The sequence below is a fragment of the Tachypleus tridentatus genome, chromosome 8 (genome assembly GCF_004210375.1).
Source record: "Tachypleus tridentatus isolate NWPU-2018 chromosome 8, ASM421037v1, whole genome shotgun sequence".
Classification (NCBI taxonomy): Eukaryota; Metazoa; Arthropoda; class Merostomata; order Xiphosura; family Limulidae; genus Tachypleus; species Tachypleus tridentatus.
The window spans coordinates 22708384-22724025 of record NC_134832.1 but is presented as its reverse complement, the minus strand read 5'-3'; the positions used below and the strand labels follow the sequence as shown (position 1 = coordinate 22724025).

General features: G+C 36.3%; 2 protein-coding genes across 6 annotated transcripts in view; both read right to left on the bottom strand.

Moving 5' to 3' along the window:
* Window positions 1–15642, bottom strand: part of LOC143258666 (uncharacterized) — a 75403-nt gene that overhangs the window by 17078 nt on the left and 42683 nt on the right. The window lies entirely within an intron of this gene.
* On the bottom strand, window positions 164–12686 carry LOC143223840 (uncharacterized). The gene is made up of 3 exons (XM_076452321.1): window positions 10756–12686; window positions 9316–9379; window positions 164–315 (listed from the first exon to the last, which is right to left on the bottom strand). Exon 1 carries the CDS (start codon window positions 12684–12686, stop codon window positions 10962–10964), a length of 1725 nt encoding a protein of 574 aa, XP_076308436.1. The 3' UTR covers window positions 164–315; window positions 9316–9379; window positions 10756–10961.

Genomic DNA, 15642 nt, shown 5'->3' with positions numbered 1-15642 from the left:
TGAGTACAAATATAGTGAGACATATATCACGATGCAGATTTGTAAAAAAAGGTGTACCTGGGCAGGCACCACATACCACAGAGTGGCACCCATAATATGCAATGGAGAACCCTGAAAGTTAACATTTTCCTAAATGGAATACATATCTCTGATATATACTTACCTCCATTTACAAATAGCTTTTCTCAATTTATAATGCTTTCTTTAAGTACACGTTTGTCTAGATACTCCCATCTACCCTTTCTCATAAACTAGGTTGATTGGTTGATTTGGTGTTTTATGGCACAAAACAGCTAGGCTATCTGCACCAAACATCTGGTAAAAAAGTAAAATTAAAGTAAATTTAGTAAAATTCATAAAAAAAAATTAAGGTAAAACAAAAACTTAAAAAAAAAACATAAATAGCATAAAACTAATATTTACATATAGTCTACAACGGTAAGAGAAAAACTACAGTAATAGAGGTCATAAAGGTCTTTCTGTAATATAATTGTAATTATCATAACCCGCCAGGAAGACCAACAAGTAAGTACAAAAACCACCGTCAGTCACCTTAAGTTGGCATTTCCAGTCCTGATTCACAGTTATTTGACGTTATGACCATTTTCAAAAAGGAAAGTAATAAAAATTTCAAGAGACGTGTAGCAAAATTTTAATAATAACTCGCCAGGATGACTAACAGGTAGTCTTAGTCACCTGAAGTTGGCCTTTCCAATCCTGATTTTGAGTTATTTAATGTTATGGCCATTTTCTAATTTCAAATCAAACAAAATGGACTTTGATTCTTTAAAGGGAACCACATTAAAAAAGGTTTAATGTATAAATTTAAAAACTTAAATGGCATTAAAAAGATTAATGGCCTTTAAAAAACTAAAAAACTTTACCAAAGTGGACAGTGTCACCATCACCAATAACACTGTCTAACGTTACGGACAAACCTTTTGACAGAACACATTTAAAATTGTGCCGTCGTTGAGAGTTGTAATGGCGGCAAGAAAGTAAAATGTGGCTTTTTATGATTTGAGTGTTACATAGACTACACACTGGTGCATCAGTTCCAGATAAAAGAAAACGGAGAGTTAAAAAACTGTAACCAATGTGTAGTCTAGTTAAAACAATTTCCTCTTTCCGATCCTTACAGAAGCAAGACGGCCAAAGTCCAATATAGGGTTTTATTTGGAAAAGCTTGCTTTCGCGTTGCTCACTCCAAGTCAACTGCCAGTTGGCACTGAGCCGAACCTTGAATACAGGACCATGATCCATGTATGGGACAGGCACAGCAGTGATAGTGCCAGAGAAAATAGATTCAGCTGGGATGTCAGCGAGCTCATTCCTGCGAATACTTACATGGCCTGGAATCCAGAAAAACTGGATAGAAGTAGATGATAAAAATAAATGGGCCAGTCGGTTTTGAATATTGGTGAGAAGATGGTGTGAACCAACGTGAAGCGATTCCAGGGCCAGTAAAGAACTAAGCGAGTCATTTATATGCAAAAACGGCTCGTTTGGGCTGAGAAAACACTTTACATAGAAGAGCGAACAACGTTTCGACCTTCTTCGGTCATCGTCAGGTTCACAAAGCGAGTCAGTATAAATCGTGCAATTTGAGTACTGCTTAGCTTCTATGTGATCCAGGGCAAGAGAAGTGGCATATAGTTCAACAGTGAACACAGAAGCTGTAGAGGGGATTCTGTACACAACCACCATACCACAAAAAACCATGTCAGAGCCCACAGAGTCACCTGATTCTGAACCATCCATATAAATAGGAATGGAAAGATGGTTCGAAAGATGTTCAGCAAATAAAAGATGGCACTTCCAATGAGGAGTATCTGCATTTCTCATGTAACTTAAAGAAAGCCCACATTTGGGGACTCTAATAAGCCATGGTGGGATGGGCTGAACAGTAGATACAGCAATGTTATACAAGGACAGACCCAATTAATTCAACTGTGCGATACGAAGGCCAAAAAGAGCAATGGCAGACAGTCTGTTCTGAAAAAGTATGGCCCACCAAGGAAGAAAAACACAACCCCACATGGAATGCTTTGGTAAAAAACGAAGTTTCAAAGCATATATTAAGGACAGTTGTAAACAGCATAGGGGCAAAGAAGGTTCCATGAGACTCTTCATATAAGCTCTGAACTGGGGAGGTGTGGAAAGCCCCAGTACAGAGCCAAAGTCCTTGATGATGAATAGGGTCCAGCATCATTAACGATGAGGGTCTGGCAGAACCATACACCAATGATCCATAGTCAAGTTTCAATTGAATAAGAGCACGATATATCTTTAGCACAGAACATCAATCTGCTACCCAAGTGGTGGTAGAGAGGGCACAGTGGATGTTCAGAGCTCTTGCACATTTGACCCATAGCTCCTTGACATGTGGTATAAAGGTCAGCTTACGATCAAAGATAAGCCCTAAGAACTTTGTCTCAGGGACCACAGACAGCACAACTTCACTGATACGGAGTTCAGGATCAGGGTGAATACACCATTGTTGGCAAAAGTGCATGCAAACGGTTTTAGAGAGAGAGAAATTAAAGCCGTTTGCTGTGGTACACTTTAATAAACGATCGAGGTCAGTCTGTAGCTGCCGCTCAATATACTCATGTTCAACGACTGACATAACACGTGAAACTCATCAACGTAGAGCCCATTTGCAACAGTGAGAGGGAGTTGTTCAGTAATGGCATTAATTTTTATACTGAAATGTGTGACACTCAAAACACAGCCCTGTTCCTGTAGAAAAGAACAGGAAAGTGTCAAACCCAAATATATATAGAGGTCTTGCAAAATGCCATACCTCCAAAGACTTCTCTGACCAACGTTTCAAGTCGAATCAGGTGGTCAATGGTGAAGTGCTCTCATCAGAACCCACACTGGGTGGGTGAGAAGAGGTTTGATTCGAGGAACCAACCAAGAAAAGCATTAACCATCCTCTCTAAGGTCTTACAGAAACAGCTCGTCAAAGTAATTGGACAGTAGTTTGAAATAATCTTGTGATACTTCCCAGGTTTAGAGAAAGGTAGGACAATAGCGTGGTGCCAGGCATCAGGAAAAACATTCTCCTGCCAGATCTGGTTAAAACCAATCAGAAGAATATCAAGAGAAGAAGAAGATAGATGGGGCACCATATCAGGACCAACCAATGTACTGCCAGACCGATGAAAAGCCAGTTTGAGTTCCACCAGTGTAAAGAGACAATTATAGTCATAAAGACAATCAGCTCAAAAGGAAATTTTGGGATCCTTCCCAGGCTTAGAGAAAGGTAAAGCAATAGCCTGGCACCAGACATTCTCCTGCCAGATACAGTTAAAAACAATCAAAAGAATAGCAAGAGAAGCAGGAGATATATGGTGCAGCATTTCATAGTATACATCATCAGGTCTCACCAATGTACTGCCAGACCAATGAAGGGCCAGTTTGAGTTTCACCAGTGTAAAGGGATGATTACAGTCCTAGAGACAATCAGCACAAAAGGAAAAAGGTGATTGCTCTGCCCAAGCCTTGATGCCTAAGAAGGTGGAGGAAGAAGCAAAAGTGCTAGATACCTAGCAAAAGCTTTCACCTAGAGTATCAGCTACTTCCTGGCCATCAGAAAGGAAGATCGAGATGGGGATAGAATTATATTGCCCACTGATCTTTCGAATTTTGTCCCATGTGACTTTGAAACTGGTGGTAGAAGATATGCTAGTTGTGAACTTAATCCAAGATTCCTTCTGGCTTTGATGTTTTACCCACAAAACAGGTGCATGGGCCTGCTGGAAAGTGATGTGGTTCGAGAGTGTGGGATACCTACAAAAAGAATTCCAGACTCGTTTTTGAGCCTTCCATGCCATTTGGTAGGCAGGAATCTACCATGAACGAGGATATTGTGGAAAATGTGTTGAGGTTTTAGGAATACACTGAGCATGTATAATACAGTCAAATACTATTGCCACACAGTCGTCTATTGATGACTTACAGATGATGGCAGGATTAAGTTCTGTGAGAGCAGTGAAAGAGAGCCAGTTTGTTTGATCCAGCTTCCACTGGGGTACGCAGGTCGGGTGACATGGACCATGGCCAGTCTTCTCAAAATTATAGGAAAATGGTCCCTGCCTCGTGGATTATTGTTAACCCTCCATGAAAAGTGGAAGAATAGTGAAGGGGAGTAAACTGAGAGATAAATAGCAATAAAGGACTGACTAGGTGAATGAAAATAAGTAGAAGAACTGGTATTGAAAAGAGAAAGGTTGTGATCAGAAAGCATACGCTCCACAGAGCAGCCCTTCTTATCAATATCAGCACTTACCCAGAGAGGATGATGTCCATTAAAGTCCCCCAGGATTAAAAAAGGAGACAGTAACTGTTCAATGAGAGCATCAAGGTCTGATTGATCATATGTTTCTCCAGGTGACAGGAAGAGAGAACAAACAGTGATAGTATGACCCAAGGAAACACGAATGGCTACGACCTCCAAGGGTGTGTTGAGTGGCAAAGACAGGGTAAGCACATGCTGATCAACCAACAATGCCAACCCTCCATGCATCAACCATCACACAGTCTGTCATTTCTGTACAAAGAAAACTGCCAAAAGGTGATTGTATCAGCAGGTTTCAGAAATGTTTCCTGTAAGGAAAGACATACAAACAGGCAATTAGTTCCATTGTATCAAGGTGGTCATTTTTAATTACGTGTAAGCAAATTGGGTGGAGAACCCTTCTGTTTAGGATCACATCTTTTTTCCTTACTGTTGTTATTCAAGGGAGGTCTATCAACCTCCATGGATCCTGCCCTGAGTCAATTAGGCAGGTCTTTGCTTTTGGAAGGGGATTCCAGTGACTGAGGATGTGAATAAATGATTGTTTTATATCTTGGGGTGGGAGAAGAAGATGTATCCAAGGAAATGCACGTACCCGGAACCAAAGGATGTGGATCTTGGGATTTGTTGGAATGTATGTAAGGGACAGATATGGGTGTTGAAGTTGCTTCATCAACTTTTTTAACCACGGAAGTCAAAAGGCTTTTCATTTGTTTTGAGGATGATTCTTTTAGAGGCACAAAGAGATCTGTCTGCACTCCCACTGTAGTAGTGGAATGAGTGCAGCAGCATATGTCTGAGATGAAGCTGTGGACAGCAATTTTCAAGCCTCAGGATAAGTAATGTTATGAATCGTTTTCAAATGCCTCACCTCTTTTTCTTCCAACTATTTCAGGCAAGAACGAGAGTAGGACGGGTGAGAGCCATTGCAATTGATGCAATGAGGATCCGTTTCACACTCATAGGCATTATGGTCCTTGCCACCACAACAATCTCATATCAGGGAACCATGACATGACATTTTTGAGTCACTGAACCTCTGACACTGGAAACATTGGAGAGGGTTTGGGAATGTACAGCTGCACCCTGCAATTAAGATAACCTGACTTGATGGTGGCATGATATGGATATGGTGATGTAAATGTCACAAAGAGGATATTGGTTGGCATCGTAATTCCATCTGTGCAAGTGAAAATACGCTTCACTGCAGAAACTCCTTGAGTGGAGAAACCAGCGAGAATCTCCGACTCTGGTATGTTCTTCAAATCCCTCTCAACAATAACTCCTTGTGATGAATTCAAAGTAGCATGAGATGTAACCTCAATAGGTATATTCCCAATTGCCTTTGAATTCAAGAGGAGTTCAGTGTGTTGAGATGTGGATGTTTCCACTGATATATCACCAGATCGAAGTTCTTTACTGACTTTGGAGAACCAGCATGTCTCTCCAGTCTCTTCTGAATAAAAAAGTGGGGCATTTACCCAAAAGGTTTGTCTGAAAGAGAATGTAGGATAAGAAAATGAGGTATAACAGGTGGTACAGATGTTGAAGATTGCTGCTTATAAACTTCAAGACATGGACTGTTTTTTCACTATTTTATTTAAATTTTTATTTGGAGGATCCATAATAAAAAGCAAAATTTCGGTACCCACTGATCCCACCCACCATGGAGCCTTGCGAGAGGACACACTACAATATCAAACAAGGACACTGCAGCAATGCCAGGGTTTCGTGAGCACTATACCCAAACACCAGCATCAGATACAATGTCCACAACACCTGTTGAGAACTTTCAACACTGGTATTTGGTTGACCCTAGCCCAAATAGACCAGCTAATTCACCCAGAGGGAGGGCATCCCAAGGCTACACATCTACAAAAATTCAAAGTCAAAGTGGTGTGTTAGGGTTGGACCCCTCAACCACCAGAATCCTCTCCTTCCCTTCATTGGTCGCAAACATGTGGGTGAATGTTTAGATCCTAGAGGAGGTAAACTGAAAGAACAGAACCTTCCCTGGGAGGTCCCCTTACAACGTACAGGAATCCACATTGATGGGTTTCATAAAGTTATAAAGTGTGTCAACAGTTTGTAAACCTGAAGACGGCAAGAAACATCTATAAAATACCACATGATAGCTGCTTGATAACAGCTTAGAATGGCTAGTACCAGTAGAAAGAATACCTAATGCATTGAAAGTCTGCACAACTGAAAATAATATACAAGATTTTGAAAACAAAATTGAAAGGGCTTTGGTGGCCTTTACTTTCCAAACAACAAAATGAATTTTCCAAGGCAAAACATAGACACATTTTACCTTATCCAGCACAGAATTAAGAGTTACATAATCTTTGTAAATGTTTTTGTTGCTAGTAAACCTAAAACTTCTTAACATGCAGTGAAAGAAAGCTGTGTTTTTTTGAACATATATATATATATATTATAGCAACATATAATCTCAATATGCAAGAAACTTCAGCTGATGAGTCATAGTTCAACCAAACTCAGTCAGTAATTATTTATTTCATGAATCCTAAAAGGAAGCACATAATATAGACAATTCATAGGTAGCAGCAGCACTTTACTCAATGATAATTACCAACTGTAGCTTCAGAAAATAATACAAGATGGTCAGTACATAATTTGAGCCAGTGTTGTAATCGAGACCTCAACGTCCATGACTGAAACCTTGTAATAAATTACAGAATGAAAAACAAAAATAAATAAAAATCACATGCAACAAACAAACTTTATTAACATCTTAACCACGAATCTTTTACACGTTAACCTCAGTCTTTAACATCTTGTCCTACGAAAAAAAGAAAAACGTCAGCAAATAAAACTAAGGTTAATATTTATGTCAGTAAATTCTTTATTGTCTTTGAGGCCAAAAAAAGATCACACTAGCTCTACAGAACAGGTTGAATATCAGAGATAATCACGAATGAGCGATGTAAATATGTACACAAAACGAAGTTCATACTAACTTGTTGTAAGCCTATAGTAGCATACATGCAATATAGCACATGGTGACATAAACAACAATAATGTAAGTGCTATAAATATCATTGTAAAAATGTAGTACCAAGAGGGTTTTACTCTCAAAACATCTTTGATGCCACACTGTATAAATGCCGTATAATTTATATTTAGCACTTAATCCTTGGTAGGTGACTGGTCTACTATCAATAAAATTTAAATTTAGCCACTCTCACTTTTGAAAGCTGTAAAACTTCAAGACCAAGACTTACAACACTGATTTGTGGGAGAGCCAGAAGCAACCTGATAAAAAACTACTAATGGGTAATGATGTGATAGAAACAAATGTTTGTACCAATATACCTATATGACTAAATCCAAGTGTATGATTTCACTCATGTGTAGGAACTTTACACAAAGAAATTCATGAGTAGTGTACATGAATGAATCAATTACATAATAAACACAGTTATTAAGCTATATGTGAATGGAAACAAAAAGATCTAAACTAAATGTCCAATAGGGCTGAGCAATTAGTTGGATTTGATAACTGATTACAACTGATTAACACAGAGTTCCTCAAATCATGATACATATTCTTCCTTACAAGAAAGAAATAATTTTATTCTAGAGCTGGTAGGTGCTATCAGCCAGTTTTCCTTTCTTTAGTAAATATACAAGGTATGTCACATGTACTACATAAAACAAACTTTGAAATTTTTTCCAGGATCAGCTTATAAGATACTGCTAAATTTAAATTTTTACATAATTAATGTAAAAATAAATATATTTATAAAATCGTGTTAACTGTTTCTTGCAAGATGAAGTTAAAAAATATATGCAAATGTATTTCAAAAGTTTCAACTTTCAACTGTCACGAGTTGAATCATACAAGATTTACAAAAATAGAATAACATTAATGTTCTGATACTAACAAACTGGAATTAAAAGAGCATATTAGCAAGAAAACTATCTCCTTACCTTAAATAGTGAAATATATAAAAATAGAATAAGTGCTTACTTGTAGTTTATTATTTTAATTTTCATGAAAGTGATACATATAAATGCTAGAAGAAAATACATTTTAAGAACTTAAAGATAAAAATAAAGACATCCAAATATGGCAAGAAAACAGTCATCTTATTATTAAAAAAAAAATGATGGTAGTGCTCTGAGATAAAATTCAGTGATATACTGAGTGATATTTGGTAGACCATAACAGTTCTCTGATACACAGATGCTTGAATTAAACCAAAATGTCCTAATATTTTACAGTCTAACAAGTTGCTTAACTCATTTCTAACAAATCAGATTATTCTGTGTAAGATTGAAAGGCATATTTTCTAAACATAGACACACTATGTGTATGGTAATATTATTTTAAAATTTATTAAACTCTTAAACAGAAACTAGTTAACCTTTCTCATCAATACTGTGAGAGATGTTACACTTTGTAATACATTATTTACTTCTTCTGCTACAATTTTTACAAATTTTACAGTGTGTAAATAGATTTCATTTATTTCAGAAGTAACTGATTCATACTTTCTCATCCCAACTTACAAACTTTAAAGAAAAAAAAGTACTAACCATACATTCTGACATGAAGAATGTGAAAATATCAAGCTATAAACTGTATACCGAACTTCACATACAAATGTAATTAAAACTTAAAACCTGGGAGCCTTAGAGACTTCAATGAAATGTTAAAAAAATTTATCACTCAGCAATTTACATTAACTGTTCAAAAATGTATGATTAGCATGTAAAACTTTTAAGTAAAAACAAACTCGCAATGGACATATTAAAGGGTAAAATGCTTTAAAGTCACTTGCAGTGAATATGTATGTGCTTTAAAAGCAACAGTGAAATAAACGTTTTCTATATGGGTATAGTAAGTTGAGTATTGCAAAATAACTTCACCACTAAACTTCTATAAAACATTTATCATGTTAAATTTTGTAATAAATACATTCATTTGGTATAATAATACTAATTCACATAAAAAATATTGACAAACAGCATTATGTTACCAAAACCGGCCAATTTTCTTCTTCTACACAATTAGTGTACCAGTCTGGCTGGTGGTGTTGAAGACTATTAAAAAAAACAGCAGCAAAGATTTAAAAAAAAAATTGTTCAAGTGCTAAATCATGAGAAATAACTCCTGAAAAACTAAACATAATAAACATGGCAAAACAAACCAGTGTAACATATTCTACAAGCCCAAAGGTCACATATTTCAAACAACGGGTGTAACAAAATCTCAGGCCAAGTTTCTGTAGTGCTGTTTGAATAGGCCACATTTCAAGAAGTCAATTAGGACTAATAATAACAAAATATAGTAATACAAAGAACAGCCTATAATTAATATCTAATATTAACTTGACATTACAAATAAAAGTTACATTATGTAGCCTTTTCCCATGTACAAATACTAACACATGTTTATGGACTTGAAACATCCCATCAATAATCATGTCATAATGCTTGTAAATGTTAAAACAATTTATGTTTTGTTTTAATGAAAGATCTAATGAAGGTCCAATTCCTAAGATATGTTTTTAACATTCATCAAATAACTTAAAACTTTAATTTGAGATGTTTTTCACCTTCTTGTTTTATTCTAAATATTTTACATATGTAATATTATTAGTAATAGTGCAAATAATGTCAGATGGTGGGACCAGATTTTAGTTACAGAAACAAGTCGACAATAAATTCCAAAATATTTCATTAACTGAAAGTATATACACATTACAAAACAGGTTTTTGTTTAATAATTTTACTTGTTACTGGTATTGTATTGGCAATGTTATTGTAAAATTTGGTAAATCGTTACTAAATGTAATACAAGATCAAGGCTTTAAACACTATTAACATCATTAGAGTAAGTAAAATAAGAACTATTAGTAATAAAATATAGTAACACATATTATAAAACTGTCTATAATCAATATCTAATATTAAGTTTTTAGTTGAGTGTATCAGTATCACTACCTGTCATTGTAACAATATTAAGGAATAAAATATTCACAGACTTCTATAAATCAATTATTTATCACGTTGAATTTAATATAACAATTAATATACTTGTATATAATGGTACTAATTCATGCAAATGAAACTGATATTTAACATATAGGAACATACCGATTCTATTCAAGTTTTTATTTTTCCAACTTGTTTCAACCTACATTTCACTCGAAAATACAAGACAAATGAATCATCAAACTAGTATTCAACAGAAGGCGCCTCGATAAAACGAGTGCTCATAACAACGTTTGGGTTTTATAAAAAAAGAAATGCTTGAAAGTACTATATTATTTCAACAACAAGCAAAGAATATCTAAGCCTATATCATATGTGTCACAGATTCTCTTTTCAATTTTGATTTTGGTAAAAAAGAAATCTTTAACACATATTATATATATATTTCAACAACTGTTAAAAAATGGCTAAAAGTTACGTACCTCTACCATTACACTGGGGAACACTCATTTTGTTGCATTTAAAAAAAGACCTTTCTATAGTCAATTTGAGTGTGTTGATTTCAAATCTGAAGTCGGTTTTTGTCTGCAAGCTACAGATTTTATGCAATTTGACATTTTTATTTATTTTTTAATTTTTCGTTATTATAGGAAATTATAGGAATAGCTTATCAATTTGTTTGTGTATTTTATTCAGGTAGGAATTTGCGTTTGTAACTTTTGCGTTTGTACACTTCATCTGGACAATCTCGTTTAATGCTCCAGCAGTAGTCATCCATCATACTTTTGTCCCAGCGCCCTTGGTAGCGTTCTTCCATGACCTTTAGGTCTTGGTGGAATCGTTCTCCTTGTTCGTCACTCACAGCCCCCAGGTTGTCAGGGAACTTATCAAGGTGGCTGTTCAGAAAATGAAGCTTGATGTTCATGTTGCACCCGAGATCACGAAAAGCGAGGAGCATTCTGTTCACAAGTTCACTGTAGTTCTCCGCCTTATTGTTTCCAAGGAAGTTCTGAACGACTGCCACAAAGGATAACCATGCTGCCTTTTCTAAAGGGGTCATCTTAGCAACAAACTGATCATCACGAATTAGGGTTCGAATCTGTGGGCCATCAAACACGCCTGCTTTGATCTTCTCAAATGATAACCCTGGTAAAGCTGTGATGATGTGTTGGAAACATTCACCTTCGGTTTCCAGTGCCTTGACAAATTGCTTCATCAAACCTAATTTGATGTGAAGAGGAGGAAAGATGATCTTATCTCTGCTTACAATTGGGTCTTGTATGATATTTGGCATGCCTGCTTCAAGGGTGTCACGAATAGGCCAGTCCTTCTGGACCCAATGTCTGTCTCGTGCTCGGCTGTCCCACATACAGAGGAAACATGGAAACTTGGTGAAACCTTTCTGTTGTCCAAGAAGAAAGTTGACCATCTTTAAGTCTACACAAATGATCCAATTGTGCTCATGATATTTTAATAAGTCCATGACCATTCTCATATCATCATAGTCTTCCCGCAAATGCACTGAGTTACCGACAGGTACTGCTCCATAAACATTCCCATTATGTAAAAGAACACACTTTAGACTGCGTTTTGAACTGTCTAAAAAGAGTCTCCATTCAGCAAGACTATTGTAAGGTACACCCAGTTCTTTGAGAAGCCCTTGGATGTCATGGCAGTAAACAAACTGTCTGTCTTCTGAAAAGAAGGTCACTAAAAGCTGGTCACGCTTTCTGAAATATGATACTTTAACAGAGTGATCAACAAGATTTCTGCCTTGTAATCTTGATGCCAAAAGCTCTGCTGCTTTCTTTGAAAGACCTAAATCCCGCACTAAATCATTCAGTTCAGCCTGGGGAAGAGGCTTGGGGACGGGGAAAGGTTCAGTGTCTGAAGAACAGTTCTCCGATTGTGTACACTTTTCTGACAATTCACTGTCACAACTGTCTTGTTCGCTTGTATCATGTCCAATGTTTTTATCGTCCAATGAAGGCAAGCCTTTGAAAACTGGAACAGGAACTTCTTCAGAGTGTGGAGCAGGCCGAATAGCTGAGGGAATATTCGGATACGTAATCTTATGTCGGTTTTTCTTCCCAACACCCGTTGTGTTTACCATGCAGAAATAACAGTCAGTTACATGGTTGGTGGGTTCGCGCCAAATCATTGGAACACCAAAAGGCAGACCATTGCGTTTTCCTTTGGTCCAGTCTCGAAGCATTTCCTCACAATTGTGGCATACAACATGAGGAGCCCATTGATTGTCTTGATCACCAAGATGAACTTCAAAATATGCCTTGTAGGCACGCTTGACGAACGAGGATATGTTACGTCTCTGACGATTGAGTGTGTAGCATCCACATATGTAGCAGAAGGCATCAGACTTGTTTCTGCAATGATATCTATTTTTGGAAGCCATGTTTGATCTGAAACAAATAAGAATGATCAAAATATTAGAAGCTATCTATATATATGGACGTGAAAATGCTTATACATGGTTTACGCAAGTTCACATTTATACAATTTCATTAACCTCAAATTGCATACAAACTAAAGCTTGTAGAGAAAAACTAATTTCAGATTTGAAATCAGCGCCTAAAACTCCTTCAGAATCAGTTAAAATATCCAATGCAACTCAAAGTTACTGAAAAAGTGTTCCCCAGTGTTATTGTTAAACAAAAATGGCTAAAACAAACACTATTAATATCAATTAATAAAATCCTTAAAACTAATGACACTGAAAACTTTGGTTTCCATTCGAGCGACATTTTTCTTTGTGCTGTAGCTGTATACTAAAGGTGCGTAAATAGTAACAATGCAATAATAGAGCAAAAAAATAAATAAATAAAAGTGAGGAGACAGAGAATATATTTGAATGTTTGTTTGTTATTAAGAGAAAAGCTACTGCCCACCAGGATATCGAAATCAGGTTTTTAGCGTTAATACCCACTAGAGTAAAAGAGATATGTACAATATGAAGTTGCGGTTTGCTTTACCGACGGTGTGTATTAGTTCATTAAAAAGAAAAATAAATTGTTGTTTGTTTATTCAGTAGTTGTCGTAGCCGTCAAAAATTACAGGTTGGAGTTCTGCAACTCAAAAAACTGAGAACTCCCGCTCTTACTTTAGAAACTTTTATTTACTAAACTTCCCCCTTCATTATAACGTAAAAACAATCACATTTTAAGAAAATGGAAATATATATTTCATTCAGTCGATGGAAAAAGTCTCATTGTTTTCTTGAAATCTGATCACACACACAAAAAAAGAATACGTTTATAATAAGTGTTGGTCGCTAAATGCTTCTGAGTGAACTTATTCATTTCAAGTTTCAGACAGGACATTGGTTACTAAACATTTCAAAGCAGACATTAGACACTCGATGTTTTAGAGTAGACTTTAGTCACTAAGCGTTTCGAAGCAAATTTTGATCACTAAATGTTTTCCAAAGTCCACTAAATACATAGACTATCAATAATATCAGGTCATGCTTTGGTTGTTGTACCCTAGCGGGACAGCAGTAAGTCTTCACGTTTACAATGCTAAAATCAGGAGTTCGATTACACTCGGTAGACACAGTACACGTTCAGTTTATTACTAATGGAAGCAGTTTCGAATAATTAGCTCTAAATACATCTTTTATTCCAAATATATTTAGAAAAATGAAAATTAAGTTTTGGATATATCTTTATTCTCATTATAACATCATACGTTTGACAAAATTTGGCAAGCTCTGGCACTAATAAGTTGAGCACTGCGCTGTTGATTAGGTGCTTTCTCTTTAGCTTTTACCCCTAGTGGCTCAGAGATATGTCTTTGGACTTAAAACGTTAGAAACCGGGTTTCGATACCAGTGGTGGGCAGGGCACAGACTGTGTAGCTTTGTGCTTAACTTCTAACAACAGTCTCTGGATTTTCAGTAAAGAATTAGGGAAGTCAATGAATAGATAGCACTATGTTTAATATTGCGCACTACTTCTGGAAGAAACTCTAACTTGTGGTATTCAAGTGCACTTAAGTCGAGCAGAAAAACCAAAAGTTTTTGCAAAATATAGGTTCAAGACTGTTAATTGAAGGATAAATAGATTAGGAATTGTAGAAGGAAAGAAGCAATTATAAATGTAGCTTGAAACAGGAGTATTGTTTATATAATAAAAACAATAAGTTACCAAAACTTGTTGGCTTCTTTATGGTGTGCCTGTTAGGTTGAGAAACTCAAGAGGTACATGAGATATAAAAACGAGCCAAGAAAGATATGTGAAAATACCTGATTTAAATATTTAAGCAAATTAATGAAAGGCCAGTATTTCACAAGTACAGACGTTATACATGCATCAATCAATATTATACATGTAGTCTTAATTGATTGTTTGGAATTAAGCACAAAGCTATACAATGGGCTATCTATGCTCTGCCCACCAACAGTATTGAAATCCGGTTTCTAGTAGTATGAATCCGGAGACATACCACTGAGCTACTGGGGGTTGTAGTCTTAATCCAAGCCAAGTTGATAGATGTTTGTTTAACATGCTTGAATAGGTCACCTTTCAAGAAGTTTGTACAGAAACACATATAGTATAGAAATATACAAGGGGATCTTTTTGTAGAATAAACATTTATTCTGAATTTATTACAGTGCTTAATTACTTCAGACCAAAACAGTTGTGGCTCAAGTAGTTTTTGATATAAAAAGCACGTTGTAAATGTACTAGAAAATGATAAAAAATCTAACATCTATCAAAAGTAGTACAAACTTGTAACTGTTAGAAAATTTATCTCTAAAGAGAGACGATGCAAATATTAATGGATTCTTATGTTCAAAATGTTTGGTTTGAATTTCGCGCAAAGCTACACGAAGGCTATCTGCGCTAACCGTCCCTAATTTAGCAGTGTAAGATTAGAGGGAAGGCAGTTAGTCATCACCACCCACCACCAACTCTTGGGATACTCTTTTACCAAAGAATAGTGGAATTGACCGTAACATTTTAACGCCCCCACAGCTAAGAGGGCGAGCATGTTTGGTGTGACAAGGATTTGAACTCGCGACCCTCGGGTTACGAGTCGAGTGCCTCAACCACGTAGCCATGCCAAGCCCTAATGTTCAAAAGTAAAGTTTGACATCATTTAACCCAGTCCAGCTAATCTGCATAGAAACATCTTTAGCTTTCCTTCCTACTCAGACTACGCTCTATCTATGTGGTGACCAAAAAGTAGGAAAGGAATGAGTCTGGACTGAAAAATAAACTGTGTTGACTTTTGTATAGCAAGGATGACAGAGAGCAGCAGAGCTATGGGTATTGGTCAAGTGGAGACCCAGTGAAGTCTAGTGGTTGTGAAGTTGACAAGTATTTTGTATACACATTTTATGGGTAATA